Here is a 21,339-nt window from a genome sequence, read left to right as displayed (position 1 = left end):
ATCCGGCTTTTTATGACAGTTGAGGCAGCACTGTCACGCCCTCATTTTTCAATCAAATGGATTGAAATGTTGGCAGAGCAATCTTCGACTAAGTCTGGACTATAGGATTGAATTGCAGCCCGACAGCTTAAAAATTAGTTAATTAGTTTGCTCATTAAAGTTGTCATTAAAATCGAATTTTTACTTACAGATGTAAAAATGATTGCATCGTATTCCTTAATTTCTCGTGATTTCAAAAATATATACATATGTCATGTTTACTCTTAAAATGGGCTCAGAATTACAGAAAATAGGTCAAGTAAGTACTGTTTGTACTGCGTTTGCACGCTACGCAGAGACGAGCGTGACCCATCTCGGTCTTTAGATGTGGTTAGTCGAGACTAACTTAGTATAGTCTCGGCGATGACTGTTCTTTGGTGTTAATCTGTTACTTTGATGCCAACAGCTTGACTAAATGTTTTTATATCGCTTCACGCAACTTGTTTTCATCTGCGGTCTTACATCGCTGGGATGTCGTTTGTTTTCGGCAGTCAGTGAAACACCGAAACTTATTTCAAGACGTCAAAAAGCAAGCTGGTCATGGTTTCTGACTTTTTTTCTCTCTTATATTTCCAGGAAAAACCTAGCACTCCGCGTCAGAACCAGTCACGAATGAAAAGGGAGGAAGAGGAAGAAGAAGTAAATAGTGCTCGCCATCACATTTACTGGTTGGAGTACTGAATGTCAAAGTGTGTTTTGACGATCATCTTGAGTTCAGTATACTTTGGATTTCTTTTGCAGCAAAATGTGAAAGTCTCTTGGAGATCACGCAGTTGTGACAGCCAGCACAAGATGAACTAGTGACTTCTTTTATTCTTCATTTTTAACATGCAAACTATTGATTAGATGAGAGCAAATCTATACTAAGTTGTGCTGAAAAGAATTCTTTCTATTGAATGAATAAATCAGCCTCAAAAGGGGGAATGGTTGAATCCAGTTTTGAACCAGAAAATGGACAGGGCGCCTAAGACACAGCTCGGATTGCAAAGAGTTAAAGGATATCATTAAAAGATGAATAACATGCAAAGACGATTAATTGAATTTTATTCAAAGCAGCACCATAGTGACCTGCTTATCATTATAAATAGTCTATCACATAAGAAGAATATCATATTCTATCTGTAAGAAGAATATTCAGTTGCATGTGATTTGCTCATGTTATTATAACATGGTTCTGACAAGTGAGATTTAGAACTTGACTGAATGTGATATATCTTTGCAAGATATTGTTTTGATTAATGAATGAATGGATGCAAATTACAAAGCTGACAACAAGTGTTACCGTTGTGTTCTGGTATTTTATGTATTGTCTGTGTTTAAATCATGATATGTCATATGTGTGATATCAGCAGTTGTAATTATCATTATCACTATAAATAGTATATATGTACATCATATCACAGCTTTATCCCTAACTTTTTGTATTTTGGGGCATAATTTAATTTACACTTTTATTCTATTTTTAAGTTTTATTACAGCGCAGTAAATGTAATAAGTTTCAGTCCAAACTTCACATTTTAAGTTTTCACCAAAGGCAACCAGTTCACCTTTTTAATTCCCCCAAAAATGTATGTAAAGACAAAGATAAGAGAAATGTTGAGCTTTTTCAAAGAATGTATGTTTTATTACATTGTAAACAACTTTCTCCAGTTTGTAAGCAGCTACATGTACCTAAAGATGTTTGACATTTATAGAGAATTGGCATTGAAGCAACAAATTGAGCAACACTGGTCTTCATTCAAAGTGCAGGTGAAGTCTCCAAACTGTTGCATTAAGATTTATTTTTCGAGAATCTGCCAAAGACAGTACAGTACGTGGAACTCCCATTTTAAGACCGCCCAGTTAATTCTTTCCCCTCTTTTAGTCCTTGATTTTTCAGATTTTGTGTTCATAACGTCCGTAAATGTTCCTCAATTCTATGACTCAGATTTTTAGAGTTCTGGGGTTCCACTGTAACAAATTGATGCATTACACTTTATCCATTTACACTACATTCGACGAGTTGTACAGTGGAACCCCCCTTTTAACCCTTAGGCTGGTTGTCGCGACATATGTCGCGCTACTTTACGTATACCGTCACCTGGTTGTCACGACATATGTCGCGCTACTGGCTCAGTCTGTTTGGTCGGTTCCGATTACCTCCCATGGATGCGAAAACCCATATGACCGTCTTTAATCAGGGGGGTCACTGTAGTGGTTATGCATCATAGACAGCTTTAGTTTGAAGGTCTTTTGCAATTTGGATACTATACCATTTTGAGAGCATGGGTGTGGGCTGTTGTTAAAATGTACGTTGCGTGTGCCAGGCTAGCAATTATATTGTTCTGCTGGGTTATTTTTCTGTAATAATTTTATGGGTGCTGTAATTCTAGCATGTTACAAAACTGTTTTGAAGATTCACTTTGCGTGTACCATCACATTTTATGTTCATTTGCAAAGGAATTTCACAAGTGACACACATTAACCTAACAAAACACTGCATTTACACACGCATTTGCCCTGCACACTGGTTTGAGTGATAAGAAAAACAGATTTTGCACGAAAGGGAAAAGAAGCCAGGGCAAAAATGACATTTTATGCTGATTTATTATCTTTGACAAATTCTTGCCGTAGGTCTAGTAACATTAAAATGATTGCCATGAGACTGAACAATCAATTTGTGAGATTTTGTACTAGTTAGAGCGTTGAGCTGTAAATGATTGAGAGCTGTGACAGTTCAAGGATTGATCGTTAGTTTGACTGTGCTGTTCTTGTCCCATGTGTGTGTGCGCGTGTGGAAAATAACCACAAAAACATTTGAGAGAGGTACAGCTTTCTTTTTCGTTTGGATTTAACTCCCCTGCACCATGTCCCTTCTAAAAGTAAATTCTCAGCTTTAAAACTTTTTACTGAACAAATTTACTGTCTTTACAGGCATTCATATTGAATGAAAAAAACATTCTGTGATATGGTTATTAATTTGCAACTTGCTGATGAAAATGCAAAGTGTGTATTGCAAAGACATTCGCACCCAAATTTACGTGTGGTTTTTGCAATTAAAAGCCCAAGTGTACTTTGGAATCTGTGCAGAAAAACAGTATAATTATGATGGTAGAGACTCGGGTACATAATTTGAAAATATTTTTTTCGTTAACATATCGTACTTTAGCTGCACGCCAACTTCAAATATAGACTGTTCTAAAGTTACAAAACATTCTTTCATTTTTTCCCCAACCTGAAAGAGGTATTGAACAAGCACAAACCATTTAAATTAACTCTCGGTTGACTTTGCACCTTTTATTTGGTCAGCTTTGGATAAGTGAATATACTTATTGGGTATTCTTATTGAATTCTTTCTTTATTTGGTGTTTAACGTCGTTTTCAACCACGAAGGTTATATCGCGAAGGGGGAAGATGGGATAGAGCCACTTGTCAATTGTTTCTTGTTCACAAAAGCACTAATCAAAAATTTGCTCCAGGGGCTTAAAACGTAGTACAATATATTACCTTACTGGGAGAATGCAAGTTTCCAGTGCAAAGGACTTAACATTTCTTACATACTGCTTGACTAAAATCTTTACAAAAATTGACTATATTCTATACTAGAAACACTTAACAAGGGTAAAAGGAGAAACAGAATCTGTTAGTCGCCTCTTACGACATGCTGGGGAGCATCGGGTAAATTCTTTCTGGTCCCAACCAATATGGGACTCCCCCTAACCCGCGGGGGGTTCTTATTGAATTAATCGGTAAGAAAAGTTGCACATGTGCATGTAAAATAACATTATGCATTGTTAACTGCCTCAGCAACATGTAATTTGTATGTCTGCATGTGGATAAAAGAAAATGTTAACCTCCTCGAGCATTGCATGCAAGGGATTGTCCCCATTAACTAAACTCCCGACGTTCGAAGTTGGAGAATATGTTCTTGTTTGAAGTACATGTATGTGTGTCAACCCCCCCCGAGATATCCAGTGGCTGTGCGATTGTAATTTGTTGTAATGTCTACATATCAGCGTACCTACATATACATGTTTTTATCAGTCTCTTCCGTCCCATGGAGTTTATACCTGTTCGTCAAGTTTTGATTATTATAATAATGCATAAGTCCGTGTTGTCATCGTCATACATATACCCTTCAAAATCATTAATGCCAGTTAGTGAAGAAACTTCAACAGAACTATGCAAGAATCTGGGCATACAACATTCTTTCGAAAGTCTTATCGCTGACCGAGTCAGACCCAAAAAGGCAATACTGTATCTACCTTCCGCAGATTTATCAAAGAATCAACATGGATTGATCAGACAAGCACACTAATATCTCTGTGGTTGTACTTTTAATGATAGGATTGTGAAATTGAATGTTGTGCCCGATACACTTGGATGAAGAAATCAGTGCAGAAAGCAATCTTTCTCCTTATAACCACAGTTCGATCCTTTGATTTCATCATGGACCTTTATCTTACTCGCAAGTCCATGATTTCATGCAGTGTCGACATCACTTTTGGGGGACTTTCCGCTGAGCGGAACCCTGTTTTTCTTGTCAGTAGACAGCAGCAAGTTCTAAACCATGGAGTGTCTGTAAATGTAAGAATCTGTATTCCAAGTGTTATTTTTGTACATTTTGCACCAATTTTGTTGCAAATAAAAGTCAGAATTTTGTCTCCAAATGAGTTGAAACTTGTTGGCGAAGCAAAGTATGTGTGCCAGCGTGTGAGGAAGAGAGATACACAGAGAACACATTTTACATTGGATGCCATTTATTAACAAATGACAACCCAAATTGGCTTGTTCTCCAGTATCAGTTCATCTTGTACAAGCAAAACCATCAAAGCACTCGTAAACTGTTCCAAAAACATTTCTGAAGGTCAGTATTGTGGAGTAAGCGAACACATATGATCCGCCATACAAGCCAAAAGTCAACTGCCCGAAGAAGATGAATATAACAATTTTGTGCAAGATGTTTTAAATGCACATATGGCTCTCGCTCTTCATAGGAAATTAACATGCAGGCATGTCTTCTTTTTTTTCACATTCACACACAACTACAACCCACATTCAATCACTCACACAGAGAAGCCATGCTGCAAATGCTAATAATAAACAATTCATAAATATGTATCATTTTAAACAATTTTCTGTGCGTAAGAATCTGAAACGTTTTTAATTTAAGCAAAGACAATTCATGAGATGTGAAGAAATGGAAACAAAATTAATGACTGTGCAAAATATTGAACTAATGAACAATAACAGATAAAGTGCATCAAGAATAATTCTTGCATAAACAAAAAAATGAAAATGAACAGTTTCACACACAATCATTTGCGTTGTTTGTCTGGAACAACCGACATTAGATTCCACAAATTCTCAGTCAATGGACAGGCCAAAGGTTAAGCGTTGTCAAAAAGGGTGGAGGCATTTGAAAGACAAGTCACCATTCACGTTGTGGTCATTGCTTCCGGTTCCGCCTCTTTTTTCTGAACAAAACAAAAAGCAGCAGCATTTAGAAAGTTGGCAAATATCAACACACACAATCCCCTAAAGTAAAAATAAAATAGTATATGAGGAAAGCTGAACAGAATAGTTCAATGCCTTGAATACACATCTTGAACTTTTTCCATCCTTATATAATTTTTACAACTGATCTCAGTAAATTACATCCCTTCCTATGTGTCTCAAGCAGATTTCTGTCAGATCCGGCAATTGTTCAAATAATCTTACTGTAAAAGGCGATCGACAAGACCTTACTGTCAAAACATTTGAAGTTAATGTCCAAAAAGAAAGTAAAAAGTGGTAGCACACACACACACAAATTTAAAAGGAAATTTGTCAACAACAAAACTATAATAAAATATGTACAAATACAAAATAACCTGCACAATAAAAAAAAAATCAGTTTTCACGGCCGAGGCGCACGAGAAAGTTACCAACCAGGAGTCGGCTACGATGTTGGATTGATTGAAATTGACATTTGTTGCGATTTCAATGAATCAGACCCCGCGGTTAGTTCTCACCCGATTGGATTTCACCCACTTTCGCTTTGTGAACTTTTCTTTTTTTCTTTCTTTGGTGTTTTACGTCGTTTTCAACCACGAAGGTGTGTGTGTGTGTGTGTGTGTGTGTGTGGGGGGGGGGGGGGGGGGGGGGAGGGGGGGAAGGGATGGGATAGAGCCACTTGTTTCTTGTTCACAAAAGCACTAATAAAAAAATTGCTCCAGGGGCTTGCAACGTAGTACAATATATTACCTTACTGGGAGAATGCAAGTTTCCAGTACAAAGGACTTAACATTTCTTACATACTGCTTGACTAAAATCTTTACAAACATTGACTATATTCTATACAAGAAACACTTAACAAGGGTAAAAGGAGAAATAGAATCCGTTAGTCGCCTCTTACGACATGCTGGGGAGCATCGGGTAAATTCTTTCTCGTCCCAACCAAAATGGGACTCCCCCTAACCCGCGGGGGGCAACCAGGAGTCGGCCACGGTGTTGGATTGATTGAAATTGACATTTGTTGCGATTTCAACGAATCAGACCCCGCGGTTAGTCGTCATCCGATTGGGTTTCACCCACTGTCGCTTCGTGAACCTCAGCCCAGGAGTTTACGACTCCTAAAACCAAAGCCAGGAGTTTACGACTCCTAAAACCAAAGATAGCGGGCTTACTTCATGTCCATTCTGCATTGGAGCGTCACCACTGCTTTCATCCTGTTTTGCTTTCTTGCTTTCAACCTCCTTCTCAACCTCCTTCTCTTCCTCGTCTGGTTTCCTCTGCACGACAAAAGCAAAGACATTACTTTCACTATTAACAAAGACGCACAAAATCTTAAACTGGAGGCGTCTGCGTCTTAAACGCGGGTTCCACTGTATACCCTCAACAAGAATGATGTAAAGGGGTCCACCACCAGAAGATACTGGTATGACTTGGGTATGCCTGAACATCTGGGCTTACCTTGTCAGCACATGCTAAAAATATGGTCCGATTTCAATTGAAAATCATTTTACTTCTCATTTGATGTATCAGATGGTATGGAGGACGATTTGCAAAAGGTAAACATCGGTTGCTTCTGTATGTTTTCAAACAATATAAATCTCTTGACATTGAGATTACTTTCAACTTCAAGACATGTCTTCATACATTCAATGACAATGTCAGTGAAGTGTTACTATTACAGTGGTACATGTGATGAAAGAACACCCTTTGGACCAGCAAAAAGTGTCCCTACATAAATAGGTAATATTTAATGACAGGTGTATTTTGGTTGTGTAGGGATTAATGGTGTCCTGTATCAAGAGGTGTCCTCTCAGCAGACCTGCCTACCCCAAAAATTACAAGGACTAATGAGCCCAGCCAAAAAGAGTAATCTGGTGGTACAAAGTAGTTTTTCGTTGCCAAAAGTAACGGCCATCGGTGGATGCGACTAAAAGGTGAACCCAAATAAAGAATATGACACTACCTTGCCTGTAGACATCCTCATTTTTCTCCCAACGGAGAAATAGTTGGTCTTGCAGGACACAAACATTCTTCTGTACACTTTCTGTTCATATTCAGTGGCTTCGAAAAATAAAATGTCATTGATTTTCTCAAATTGTGAAGTCAGTCAAAAGGACCCTAGAACACAGCACTGGGAAACTACACCGATTGAAACGATCTAGGATGGCGAAAGCAAAATATGTCATGTGGTCACACATCGAGAAATCAGCCTTGCACATAACCAGCGCTCCACCATTGTGTAATCAAGAGTCTGCTGAATGAGCATAGAGTTTATTTGGAGGTAGAGGGCTTTTTTAAAGACTTGTAATAGCATGACTTAAATCTGCCAAGTTCTGCTTGGCAGTATTGCCTGGTGCCGAAGGTTCCTGATCTTGATTTCAGGAGGAGCAGACTCTCCAATGTCTCATCCGAGAGACTGGATCGTTGTTCTGTGCGGTTTTTCCGCACACAGGAAAAGACTCGCTCACAATGTGCGCTGGAGTGAGGGATTGTCAAGGTTGCGCACATGACCTCACAATTCCTTGAACAAGCAGTCATTCTTTCCTCCGTGTGCACATGAAAAATCACTGTGTGGCAAAGCGAACACAACACGTGGCTCGGTCCTTTCGATGAAGGTCTTAGGCATGGCCAAGATTCTGAGTAGCTGATTTTGTACTTCTGTTGAGTGGCTTTCTTTTTTTTCCGCTGCAACCGGACCACCACTGTAAACAGTTTCCTTGTCAGACTCTGACTGAGACTCTTCGTCCGTCTCATGGGAATTTTTCGCGCGTCGCTTCATTGCACTGCAAAAGGCATGTCTACCTTGCTTGCATATGTGAACTGACTGGAAATGCGCTCGCAAAGCTCAGCGAGAGCAAAAATACGGATCGGATTTATATCGGGACGAAATGCGAAAATTCATACTTTCGGTTTCTTAAAAATCGTATTTCCATCGCGGAAAGCGTAGTTTGGAATAAAAATCGTAAATTACGCCCAAATCGTAAGGGTAGGCAGGTCTGTCTCAGTGGAGGGGCTTAAAATATAAAATTTCTAAAGTAAATTTTCATTTGATTAATATACTTACCCCAATCACATATAGCATTTGACTACGTCTGAGATGCTAGGTACTGAAAACGCTTACCCATCTAACACAATAAGGGGAAGCAAACCCATCACCAAAAAGGCAAACGTAGCCATGGTAACGAGCGGGTATCCCGGGAGTTACCTCCCCTCTAGTGGATACCACGTCACTTCCTACCACAACACGTGGCAACTCATACGACTTGAAGAAAACTCAGCGGGGCAGGCGGGCGGGCCTACACCATGTGATTGGGGTAAGTATATTAATCAAATGAAAATTTACTTTAGAAATTTTATATTAAATTACATATTCTTACTCCCAATCACATATAGCAGATAACAACAAGGCGGTGGGAAAGGAAAATCCAACTCCCATTAGAAACCCTGCCAGAAACTGGCCCGCTGCCCAAAAAAGGCATGAAGGGCCCGGTGGGAAAGAAAATTCTAACTCACTCTAACACCCTTACCAGGAACTGGCCCCCTGCCAACAAGCCAGAAAGGGGCCAGAGAAAATCCTGAAGGACAGCCAGGATGTCGCTTAAACCAAACTTGCTAAAGACACCTTCAGAAAGCCAGAAAGCTGTGCCCAACCCTTCCTCCCCGGACCGTAAAGAAGACGGCCCAGGAAGGAAGAAGAGCCCTGGATTACATGAACCCGAGCCAAGAGGAGGGGAAGACAATCTGACCCCCCCCCCCCCCTTTTTTTTTGTTGGAAGGCTATGCCAAAGCCCGACAACAACTGAGAGATATAGGTCAGCTCCAGAGAAGAGTGACCAATCTCCGCGCAAAAAGAGAGAGAAAGACCTGAGTACAAAGTACCAGAGTCCGACCCGATGATAAAAACTCAAAAAGAGCATAAGCGTTCCTAAAGTTCCAAGAACGTGAAGAAACGCTCACCCCCCCCTAAGCACACTGTCTGCTACTCTGTGTTAGAGTACAAACTAACCAAGAAACGATCAAGGTACTCCTAGGAAGTGACACAAGAAAACAACAGGACAAAGACAGGTAAAACGTGGCCGGCAGGTGAGAAGTCTCACCAAGACAGCCACTGAAGCGAAAAATTCAGGACACCCTCTCTCTAGGACGCTGAAAGGTCGTATGAGTTGCCACGTGTTGTGGTAGGAAGTGATGTGGTATCCACTAGAGGGGAGGTAACTCCCGGGATACCCGCTCGTTACCATGGCTACGTTTGCCTTTTTGGTGATGGGTTTGCTTCCCCTTATTGTGTTAGATGGGTAAGCGTTTTCAGTACCTAGCATCTCAGACGTAGTCAAATGCTATATGTGATTGGGAGTAAGAATATGTAATTTAATCACAGGTAAAACTGCAAGTCAAATCTAAATTGTGTAAGAGTTAAAACTGGGTTCAACTCACCTTCTTCCTGATTAGGTGACTGATGTCTAATGCTTTCTTCTCTTCCTGGAATGCAAGGCACACAATGTCAAAAATATATCTATACTAAACTTCTATAAACCTGACATAGTTACAATAGTAATAGACCAACTGCGGAATTAACTGTCAGGGTTGTATGCGTTGTGAAAAAGTGAATATTTGTGCTATTATTGAGGCAATCTTTCCATACATGTTCCTTGTCCACGTGTTTCAGACAAACCCCTCGCTAGTGACTGTCACATGGGAAAGTTTGCCTCAATGAAAGCAAGTGTATTCACTCTTTTACAAACCATACAGTTATTTCTGAACATACATCTATTTTGCCTCAATGAAATCAAGTGTATTCACTCTTTCACAAACCATACAGTTATTTCTGAACATACATCTATTTAAAAAAAAAATTTGTTGAGAAAATCAGCTCAGAAAATCAAACTGAAAAAGATAGTTTTTGCATACGAACTACATATGATCCTGCAACAACTCCATGTAGGTGCTATAAAACAATGAGCAAGCTAAACTGATTATTCAGCTCTCAAAAACTGAATCACACATACACCCACACACACTTCACAACTACTTCCAACACACAATTAGAACAGAAGCATACTTACTGCTGATTTGACTGGAGATTTTGAGCTACCGTCACCAGAACCAAATCCAGTTTCAGTTGTCTGTAAAAAAAAAAATTAAAAAAAAGTTAAATGAAAAACTTTATTTGGTGTTTAACGTCGTTTTCAACCACGAAGGTTATATCGCGGCGGGGAAAGGGGGGAGATGGATAGAGCCACTTGTCAATTGTTTCTTGTTCACAAAAGCACTAATCAAAAATTTGCTCCAGGGGCTTGCAACGTAGTACAATGTATTACCTTACTGGGAGAATGCAAGTTTCCAGTACAAAGGACTTAACATTTCTTACATACTGCTTGACTAAAATCTTTACAACAAGAAGAGCAAACGCTCGATCGAGTCACTTTCGCAGTTCTGAATATTATATGAGGCATCAGATGGACAGGAAGAAATTGCTATTCACAACACAATGAGTCACGTTCACATAAAATTTGAGCCCGGTCACTTTTATAGTTTCCGAGAAAAGCCCAACGTTAAGTTGTGTGTTGCCGAACAGAAAAGGCTAGTTATCTCCCTTGTTTTTCTGATAATGTTCGTAAAAGGCTACAGATGTAAATACTTTGATGTAAAGAATAATCCTACAAAGTTTCAATCACATCCGATGAACTTTGTCAAAGATATAAAATGTCTAATTTTTCCTTTGACGCTGACCTGTGACCTTGAAAAAGGTCAAAGGTCAACAAAACCATCGTTAAAGTGTAGAGGTCATTGGAGGTCACGACTAAACAAAATATGAGCCCGATCGCTTTGATAGTTTCCGAGAAAAGTCCAACGTTAAGGTGGTGTCTACGGACGGCCGGCCGGACGGCCGGACAGACTAACACTGACCGATTACATAGTCACTTTTTCTCAAGTGACTCAAAAATTGACTATATTCTATACAAGAAACACTTAACAAGGGTAAAAAGAGAAACAGAATCCGTTAGTCGCCTCTTACGACATGCTGGGGAGCATCGGGTAAATTCTTCCCCCTAACCCGCGGGGGGTAAATGAAAAACTCAATTCATATCACCGACAAAAAGATGCAAAACATTTCACATTACAGATTTGTGTGGCAAAGAGTAATAATCAAAAGCACTTCATATAAAACATACCTTTTCTCAGGTATTCTTATTTGAGAAATTGCATAAACCTTTGATAATTACTGTGTACTTGCTGCAGCATTAGTAAGTCCAAACTGTAACGCAGGTTTAAAACAGCTGTTGTGAATATGATTGGGTTTGGCGTCTTTTTGGTCAAGGAAACAATACGACTATCCAGAATGAGGAGCAAATACATTCACATCAAGTAATGCATCTGTAAAAGTTAACAGTGCGTAATTTTTAAAAATAAGATTTGTCTGCAATCAACAATTATTAAAAAACAATGTAATTACTGAATTCACAACACACAAAATAGAAAAATATACTGACTGAACCAGCCACAGCAGAGAATGCTGAGCCCATAGCTTCCTTGGCCATGGTCTTGAAATCATCCAGCGATTTGGACTCATCCACAGCATCTGTGATCTGTCAAATAAAAATTACAAACATGCAAACCTAATTATGAATTAATTTCTGAGAAATCTCTTGATTTGCATCACAATATGACTACAAAATGTTGTGTCACTGCTGAGGTCCACTCGATCGATACAGAGAAGGCAGCTGTGGTCCAAATGGAAAGATGAACTTTGACTATTTTCAATCACCCTGTCATAAACATAGGCAGCTGTACTCTGTCATCTGAGGAAAAAATATTCTTGAACCTACTACTGTACAGCAACAGAAGGAAGAACATTCCCAAAGCTCTCAGTCGCCAGTCTTTAGAGATATAGCATGTAGAATAATCACCAACCTTTTCCTTAATCTCTGGGAGGATAGTCTCAATTTCTTTGATTTCTTTCTCTGCACTTTCTGCTGGGTCCACCCACTGGGACTGCTCTGAAACAGGTTTTTCTACAATAGCATCATGTCAGTATGGACAGTTCTGTTCGAATCACAAGACTATACCATTCTAATGTGAAAAATACATCAAGATGCAACTTATGACATACTTCTACTGAACCCAAGAGATCTGGTTATTCCGTTCAAACATTACAAATTTGAAAACCTTTTCTTCTTCGTAACAATGAAGACCTGTCGTTAATAAAACTAAAAGTTCGAAATCTGCCTTATACGACACTGACTGATTGTGTACCTCAGTGCATTCACTTACCTTTTGGTGGCTTTTCTTTGACAATGATTTGTAGTTTCTCTGGAAAAGAATACAAAAATGCAACTGTGACATGGACATTTGCTTCATAAATGAAAACCACACAAGTTACACAATACACTTTTGAAGTTTACATTCTGAAACATGCAGTCAAGAGCAAGAAAAACAGTTTTAGAGACTGAATGTTTTCAAAACAGTAGAAAAAAACCCACTTACATTCAAGACTGTACTTACTGCTCAGTAAAAATTATTCTGTTTCCAATTTTTTCTAAAAAGCATTGTGAAATCTGGCTTTATGAAATTCAAAGGCATTCTTTCAAGACAAAAAACAACTGCAGGCTTTGAAAGTCAAGAATTGAAATTGGAGAAAGTATGATTCTTAGGTCAGCAACTTCTGCCGCTTAATGAAAGACTACACAATCATGATCCTCACCGATCTTTGTCTCCAGGCAGTTGACAGCAGCTTTGAAGTTCTCCACAGCCTTTTCAAACTGTTTGTTCATGTGATAGGCAAGACCTAACTGGTAGTGACTGTACACAGGTCAAGGAAAAAAATATGATTCCAAATTTACAGCAGTAACAAGTGTGACATACTAAGACGAGTCTCACAACCACTCCCCTTCACTGATCAACTGCCAAAACCAAATTGAATGTGTTTGGTCGAGTGGAGGAGCAAGAACCACTCGCTTGGTAAGATTTCATGTCCATCAGCCCTAATGGCACTACAAAGTCCAGTCCATAAGGCCATTCTATGACCGACAGGTCACCAACATAGCAAAAACCTGATCAAAAGCAGCTACAATAATTGAATAAAGTAGGAAAACTTGCTTCCTACATACTATTTAAGCATTTTAAGGAATGTGCTGTGGCACACAGGACAGAATCCACATCACAAATTCTACAATCCACAACAGAATTAATTCTTAAATGTTCGGGGCCATGGGAGGCCAACACAGCCATCACAATCCTGAGTAAAGACAAAGATTAGCCAAGGATACGTTTCAGCAACGGCACGGTCAAAAGAGTCCAGGTGTTCTTTCTGAATCTTGAGGCAGGCTTCCAGGTCGTTGATGGCTTGTTCGTACTGTTCTGTCTCCAGGCTGACCTCGCCTAGCTTTAGACTGGATTCTGCTGCCTTCAGTTGAGATTCTTTGTTTTCTTCTCTGAAACCAAAACAAGATGCATGCAGTCCTAAATCATTACTGGGATGGTCAATGGAGTGTTGGGGGTGCTGGGATGTCGTTTGGAACAGGTGCAGAACCTCACCATCTTTTTTCACAGTAGAAAAGAAATGGACGCCAAGAACTGTCTCAAACTTAGAGAAAATGGCAAACATTTCATGCCCAGTCCAGTCAATTTGCTGGAAAAAAACACCAATTCCGAACTATATCCTTGGAGGTGGGTTGAACTTGGCAGCAGTGCAACAAGCAAACTCAAATACAAGTGAAAGCTCTGTAGCTAGACCTGTGAATTTAAGATCCTTACGTTTTATCAGAATATTCTTCTATATTAAAGATCTGGTTTTCTCAAACTTTATCTCTATAAAGTCTAATCTCTTTTCACATCCATCTCTTTCCTGACCTAACTTTCCTAAAGATTTTTGGAGGTACCACAGGGGTCAACAATTTGCAAAACCCTAAAAACTTTCACAGTGGGCAAAAAGTTACGCTAAGGACTGCCTCAAACTTCAGGAAATTGCGTAAACTTTTATAGCCATGCATGCGAATTTGCCAAAGAAAATACCACCTAGCAACATGCCTATGCTACGTGCAGCATTGACGATGTACGTACTTGCTGTAGATGACCTTGGAGAGCTCAAGGACCTCCCAGGCAAGCTGCAGGTTGGAGATGTCTTCAGGGTCCTCCTGCACACACCATGGTAGACATGTCATCAGAATATAAACACATAACTTATAAAACACAGGAGAATAGCATTCGCTAATCAGATCTGATTGGGCTGACAGCACAAAGAGAAGAAAGAGGAGGAAAAAGAGAAAGGAGAAAAAAAGTAGATAAACAATGGATGGACAGAAAGAACAGTCACTGAAACAAGTCCTCGTACTTCCATGTGTAATTCTGCTATCTCAAAAATCCAACAACATATTAAACAGGTCATACCAGTACTTACCCAACAAAGACAGCAAAAAAGTGCTTACTGGTGTGTGGAAAAGGGAAAGGGAGACACAAAGTTGTACTTACCTCTCCTTCCTTCTTTTCTCCTTCCTCTTGACTTTCTACTTCATCTCCTTCCTCTTCGCCTTCCTCCTCATCGTCCTCCTCCTCTTCTTCTTCACCGTCCTCTGTGTCTTTCTTCTCATCTCCTTTGTCTGTTTTGCCTGCACCATCTGCAAAAACATAAATTTATTGAAAACTAATCATGTGAATGAAGCTTCAATTCAGTTATCAAAGACTTAAGTTGTGTAATCAAACAAAACCACACTGGATTACCCCAGGATACGCAAACAAACCAGAATAAACAGACTAACACTAAAATTACTAAGCTCAAACTCAAAGCTACTCAGTAACTGGTAGCATGATACACCGAAAAGTATCCTGCAGAAAATATTTAATGCTGACTGAAGAATGCTTAAACTTTCAAGCAGACTAAACTAGAACAAATGCAGGCCTGGAAGTGGCGAGTAGAAACATGTAAATGGCGAGTAGAAATGCAAATCTACTCGCCAAATGTGAGTCAAGTTGCTGAAACAAATGGTTTGTTGAGTAAATATACAAAAATGTGCTCTCTGGCTAGTAAATTAGGCCCCCCAAAAAATAGGTGTGGTTAAGGTAACATAGCCAAACAAGAGGCGAAGCCTTCAAGGCTCACGTAAGAAATAGACAAACAGTAACACAAACTCAATCACTCCGTCACACATACACACCCACACACACAGTAAGCTTAGGTGACGACTGTGCAAGAAAGAGAGACACTAGATCTAGATCTGTCTGTGTCTGCATGTAGCCTACTTACAGGGACACGACTGCCAAATAGTCTCGGCCCGCTCAAAATAACAATGACCGAGACCACACACACCACGCGAGAGAGAAAGACTACAGGGAGGCATGCCGTCATGATGCATTAATTGACGTCAAACACTTTTGACCGTGACGTAATCTTATGCGAGCTTTATCCATAGTCTTGGATAACCACTCACACATAGACTCGGAAATGTTAAGTTTCTACCACAGACATACACACACACGCACACACGCACGCACAAACGCACGCACAGACAGACAAAGTTACGATCGCATAGGCTACACTTACGTGAGCCAAAAAATAGGGTAGGAAGGTAGGCAATCACTTTTTTTTTTTAACTTTTTTTTTCTAGCAGAGCAACCAAGCGTGTAGCACTCGCAACCGATGAAGATCCCGCCATTTTTGTCATGGCAAGCGTCTGTTGGGCCTTTTTAGTAGTAGGAGTTATTTCTCTTGCATGACAACTCGAGCGCTTTCGCTTTCATTGCGTTTTCTGCACTGTTTTGGTTTTTTTGGGTTTTTTGACAAATGTATTAAAAAGTTATAGGGTCGGCCCCCAAAAATAGGGTAGGTCGGGTTACCGTAACCACACCTATTTGTTTTTTTAGGCCTTATGAGCAGTACTAGCCAAAGGCCAGTGCCCCATTTCGTGGACTTTCAGCGCTGCAAATGAGCAGTAAACTTTTGGATGCAAGTGAAAACAAAATATAACCAGACCTGGGAACCCCTGTTTTGCACTTGGACCGAGTTTGTTTGTTTGTTTGTTTATTTGTTGCTTAACGTCCAGCCGACTACGCAGAGCCATATCAGGACGAGGAAGGGGGGGATGAAGGGGGCCACTTGTCAAGCGATTCCTGTTTACAAATGCACTAACCCATTACTTGTGTCCCAGCAGGCTTTAGTAAAACTAAATTAATACCTACTGGAAGATTACCAGTTTCCAGTATGTTAAAAGAGGCTTAACCTATCTACTGCTGGACTTACATCAGAACACTAACAGATTAAACTATACATGAATCGCGAGACAAGCGGCAAGAGAAGAGATTTTTGGAAAAAATACAGGTGAATGAGCAAGAAGGCAGAAAAAAGAAAAGAATTCATGAAGAAAAAGAGAGCATGACAGGAAAGAGGAACCAAAAATCTACCTAACAGCAAACTAGAAAGCTCCTGCGGTTCCAAAAACAGGAGGGGCCTTTAATTTCATAACCGCAGTGCCCCACTGCGGGACTTGGACCGAGTATTCTCAAACAAACTTGGTGTTTTCAGAAATATGATTGTACTCCATACAGCATTTGAATGATTCAAACATGCTATGCACATGTCTGTTGCATTGTTAAATAAGTTTACTAATACATTAAAAACAAACTTTTCAATGTTTAATGACAAACAGTAATCATTGATCGAAAATTTTATTGTAAATTTTCATTTAATAAATATACCTACCCGAATCACATGTAGCAGTTGACTCAGTCTAAAGTGCTAGGTCTGAAAAGGCTACCCGTCTAAGGGGAGCAACCCCAACTAAAAAAGTGTAAACGTAGCTATGGTAATGACGACGCACCCAGGGAGTTACCTCCCCTCCTGCGTACTACGTCACTACTGCTACTGACCACGTGACCCCTATCATTCGACTCGAAGAATAAAATCTCCAAATCATAAGCGGGGTAGGTGGGAGGGACTACGATATGTGATTCGGGTAGGTATATTTATTAAATGAAAATTTACAATAAAATTTTCGATTAAATTACATATTCCTACTCCGAATCACATGTAGCAGATTGAAACAACAAGGCGGTGGGCAAGAAAAAAGTTCAAACTCACTCTCAAATCCTTGTCAAGAGCTGACCCCCTGCCACCATGGCAGGCAAAGCTCTAGATCCATCCTGGCGAAGAGCCGAGATGTCACGCAGGTAAAAATTCATGAAGACATCCTCGGAACGCCAGTATGCGGTGTGTAGCACCTCCTCCAGTCTTCTTGATCGTAACACGGCCAAGGAGGAGGCCCAAGCTCGCGTCTCGTGAGCCCGAGCTGATTCCAGAGGAAGGACAGGCTGTGTCCCCCCTTCATTGCGGCGGCTCCACTCGTAAGCATGCTTAATGAGCGCCGACACCCACCGGGCCAGAGTCGTCTTAGTGATATCCTTATGTCTCTCCGTATTGAGAGAAATAAACAAAAGCTTTTGAGCTGCGGATCTAAGAGACTGAGCACGAGCAAGGTAGATGTGAAGGGCTCTAACAGGGCAATTTACTAAGTCTGGGTCGTTCGGAGCCAGAATAGTGGACAACGGCCTGACATGAACCAAAGGAGAAGCTCGCTCGGGAGCCTGGTTTTTCGCAAGAAACTCAGGCCGAAACCGCAAGGTAACGGACCCATCTGATTCAAAGGAAATGTCGTCCGAATTACCGGAAAGAGCGTGGATCTCACTGCCCCTTCTTGCCGATGCTAGCAGCAAAAGGAAAAGGGACTTGCGTGTAAGATTCGCAAAACTGGCATCTCTGAGAGGTTCGAAGTCCGCTGAGCGCAGAAACTCCATGACCAATAAGAGATCCCACTTAGGAACGGGCGTACGGGACTTGACGTCAGAAAGGGAAGCGCCCTTGATGACTCCCGCGATCACGCCACTAACATCTATAGAGCGACCTATCTGGCGTAGGGTCGCCGAGATGGCCGATCTTCTTACTTTCAACGAGGCAGCGGAAGCTCCCTGAGAGGACATGAAAGCAAGATGGTTCGCCACGTGCATCGTGCGGGGCGCCGTAGCATCCAGCCGATGCTCGTGACACCAGGTAACCCAGGCCCTCCAATGTGACTCATAAACGGACGAGGTAGATGCTCTGTGCGAGCGTCCTACCAGGTCCATGGTCAGATCTGATGCCCCTTTGCGCCTCAGAGAAGACCGCACAACCTCCACGCGTGAAGATTCAGCATCTGAGGCTCTGCGTGGAGGCTGCCGGTGTGAGGCTGTACCAGTTCTCCTCGCGTGAGCGCGAGAGGAATGGGAGGGCCCTGGGCGAGTCTCAGCAGGTCCGGGAACCACGGCTGAGACGGCCAAAGAGGAGCGATCAGCAGGAGGGACGGGCCCTCCTGCTCCGCCTTCCTGAGAACTCGCGTGAGCAACTGGAATGGCGGGAACGCGTAAGCCTCCAGGCCGGACCAGGAAATGTCCATCGCGTTCGTCTCCCACGCCTCGGGATCCGGGAATGGTGAGACGAACACTGGTAGTCTCTTCGAGAACCTGGTGGCAAAAAGGTCCACCTGAGGTTTCTGCACAAGAGACCAGAGACGATCCAGCGCTCCGTGAGTGATGGTCCACTCTGTTTGAAGCACTCTGTCGGAGCGGCTGAGCGCGTCCGCCAGAGTGTTCAAGCTTCCGGGCAGGTACCTGGCCGAAAGCCTGATTTGATGCTCTGAACACCAAATCAGGATCTCGCAGGCCCTGGCCGAAAGCGACGGAGACCGCGACCCTCCCTGCTTGTTGATGTAAGCTGCCACTGTCGTGTTGTCTGTAAACAGACGAACATGCTTGGCCTGAAGGGAGGGCCGGAACTTGTCCAGAGCTAGAGCCACGGCTTCTAGCTCCAGCAAGTTGATGTGCTGCATCCTCTGATCTGCCGACCACAGACCTGACGCAGTCAGCTGGTCTGTGTGAGCCCCCCACCCCACCAAGGACGCGTCCGTGAACAGGTCCAAGTCTGGGGCAGGAAGGGCTATCGGCACGCCCCTGCACACCCACTCCGTGTCCAGCCACGGAAGGGTAGCGGATTGGAACCATCCCCGGAGAGGGATGAGGGCATTCCAATCCACCGTGGGAGAGTCCACGAACGGCTTCAGCGCCAGCTGAAAGGGACGTTTGTGGACCCTCCCCAAGGGGACCAGGAGAGCCATGGACTCCATCTGCCCTAAGATGGAGGCCAAAGTCCGCAGGGAGGCCCTCGGGAGAGGCAAAGTGGAGCGTATGCACGCCTGGAGCTTGTCCACCCTCTTCTGAGAGGGCTGAACAGTCCAAGCCGCCGTGTCGAAAGACATTCCCAAGTAGGTGAACGTCTGACACGGCGTCAGCTCCGACTTTGATCGGTTGATCGAGAAGCCAAACAAGTTGGCCTCCCGAAGAACCGATTGGGTATCCTGCTCGCACCCCGCCTGACTCTGACTCAAGATGAGCCAATCGTCCAGGTAGGCACGTAGCCGGACACCCCGCGACCTCACCAGCGCGCAGACCTGTCTCACGACCATGGTGAAGACCCAAGGGGCGAGAGACAGGCCGAAAGGAAGGGCGCGAAACTGGTAAACCTGACTTGCCCACCGGAAACGAAGCCATTTCCGGTCGGCTGGATGCATAAGAATATGGAAGTATGCATCCGTCAGGTCGATGGAAGTCGCCCAATCTCCCGGGCGGAGAGAGTCCCTGACCGACGCTGGCGTCTCCATCTTGAACCTTATCTCCCTCAAAAAGGTATTGAGGAACGACAGGTCCAAGACAGGACGCCATGCCCCTGAGGCTTTGGGGACGGCGAAAAGCCGTCCGTAAAACCCAGGGGAACTGTGGTCGAGGACTTTCTCCACTGCGCCCTTCTGCACCAGGGAGTCTATTTCCGACCGAAGGACGGAAATGGCTTCCTGCGAGGAGGGAGGCCTGAACGCCGGCGGACGCCTGACCAGAGGTGCCTTGCCATCTTTCCAGAGAAGACGGAAGCCCGACCTCACGACCCCCACGATCCATTGACTCTGTATGGACACGAGCCAATGGGAAAGTGCCCTGGAAGGGCCCCCCGCCATCACCAGAGTGGAGGGCGGGGTGGGGGGGAGATCGGGAGCACTTCATTGGGGGTGAGGCTTGCTTCCAGAGCCGCCTCTCCCCCTGCCGGAAGACGGTCGTCTTCTCGAGCCCCGAGAAGAGGAACGTCCACGACCCTTGTCTGCCGGTTTGGGAGGGCCAGCAACCTTAGCCTGCTTAGGCTGAGAAGGCTGAGACTGCTTGGACTGCTTAAGGCTGTGCAGGGAAAAGTCAGAGAACTGCTGGTCCCTGTTAGCCTGAATTTCCTGTCTTCGGGCATCAAAAACGAGATGCCCAAAGAGGGAACCCTCCAAGACCGGTGAGGCACGCAAAGTGTCCTTGGTCGCTTGATCCGAAAACTGAGAGTGTGACAGGAAGAGATCCCGACGACACATAACAGAGTGCGCATAGTGCACCGCGGAAAGTCTCATCTGTTCTTCATTGACCCTCGCAAGAGCGGCCAACAAAGTGGAGACGTCATCCGCATCCTGATCCTCGCTGAGAGAGAACGGATTCAGTGAATCAGTGAGGGCACGAGAGAGAGCCCGAATGAGAGTCTCAGCAATGGAGGCAAGCTCCAGCTGCTGACGCCCTGCCTCTTCAGAAGCAATCAGAGTGTTCTCAGAAAAGAGCACGCCGTCATCCTTCTTGATAGGCTTGGCCAACAAGGCCAGCATCTCCGGAGGAACTGTCAAAGATGAACGCGGGAGAGCGAACGCATCCAACAAGTTCCTAGGAGACTTCTGCAAGACCAACCGCTTGTGAGACGACAGAGCGAATGCAGAAGCCTGAGAAGGCGAA

The 21,339-nt window shown here is 42.8% G+C and overlaps 2 protein-coding genes across 14 annotated transcripts in view; one reads left to right on the top strand and one right to left on the bottom strand.

Moving 5' to 3' along the window:
• The window catches only part of LOC138967005 (cytosolic carboxypeptidase-like protein 5), a 46,801-nt gene extending 42,113 nt beyond the window's left edge, over positions 1–4,688 (top strand). For all 12 annotated transcript variants that reach the window (XM_070339435.1, XM_070339440.1, XM_070339446.1 and 9 more), the window contains one exon: positions 616–4,688. In XM_070339435.1, the coding sequence (XP_070195536.1) occupies positions 616–720 (105 nt within the window). In that variant the 3' untranslated portion in view covers positions 721–4,688. The remainder of the gene's footprint in view (positions 1–615) is intronic.
• A 72-nt stretch (positions 4,689–4,760) lies between these two features.
• The window catches only part of LOC138967007 (histone-binding protein N1/N2-like), a 28,447-nt gene continuing 11,868 nt past the window's right edge, over positions 4,761–21,339 (bottom strand). The window contains exons 6-16 of one of the 2 annotated variants that reach the window (XM_070339447.1): positions 14,983–15,128; positions 14,575–14,648; positions 13,782–13,946; positions 13,217–13,314; positions 12,787–12,825; positions 12,427–12,527; positions 12,006–12,101; positions 10,578–10,637; positions 9,949–9,993; positions 6,687–6,791; positions 4,761–5,495 (exon numbers count right to left, since the gene is read on the bottom strand). In XM_070339447.1, the coding sequence (XP_070195548.1) occupies positions 5,457–5,495; positions 6,687–6,791; positions 9,949–9,993; positions 10,578–10,637; positions 12,006–12,101; positions 12,427–12,527; positions 12,787–12,825; positions 13,217–13,314; positions 13,782–13,946; positions 14,575–14,648; positions 14,983–15,128 (968 nt within the window). In that variant the 3' untranslated portion in view covers positions 4,761–5,456. The remainder of the gene's footprint in view (positions 5,496–6,686; positions 6,792–9,948; positions 9,994–10,577; positions 10,638–12,005; positions 12,102–12,426; positions 12,528–12,786; positions 12,826–13,216; positions 13,315–13,781; positions 13,947–14,574; positions 14,649–14,982; positions 15,129–21,339) is intronic. The other variant, XM_070339448.1, reaches the window with a different exon arrangement.

The sequence above is a fragment of the Littorina saxatilis genome, linkage group LG5, assembly GCF_037325665.1.
Source record: "Littorina saxatilis isolate snail1 linkage group LG5, US_GU_Lsax_2.0, whole genome shotgun sequence".
In the NCBI taxonomy this organism is placed as follows: domain Eukaryota; kingdom Metazoa; phylum Mollusca; class Gastropoda; order Littorinimorpha; family Littorinidae; genus Littorina; species Littorina saxatilis.
Note: the sequence above shows the minus strand (reverse complement) of the source record. Positions and strands in the feature narration are given on the sequence as shown.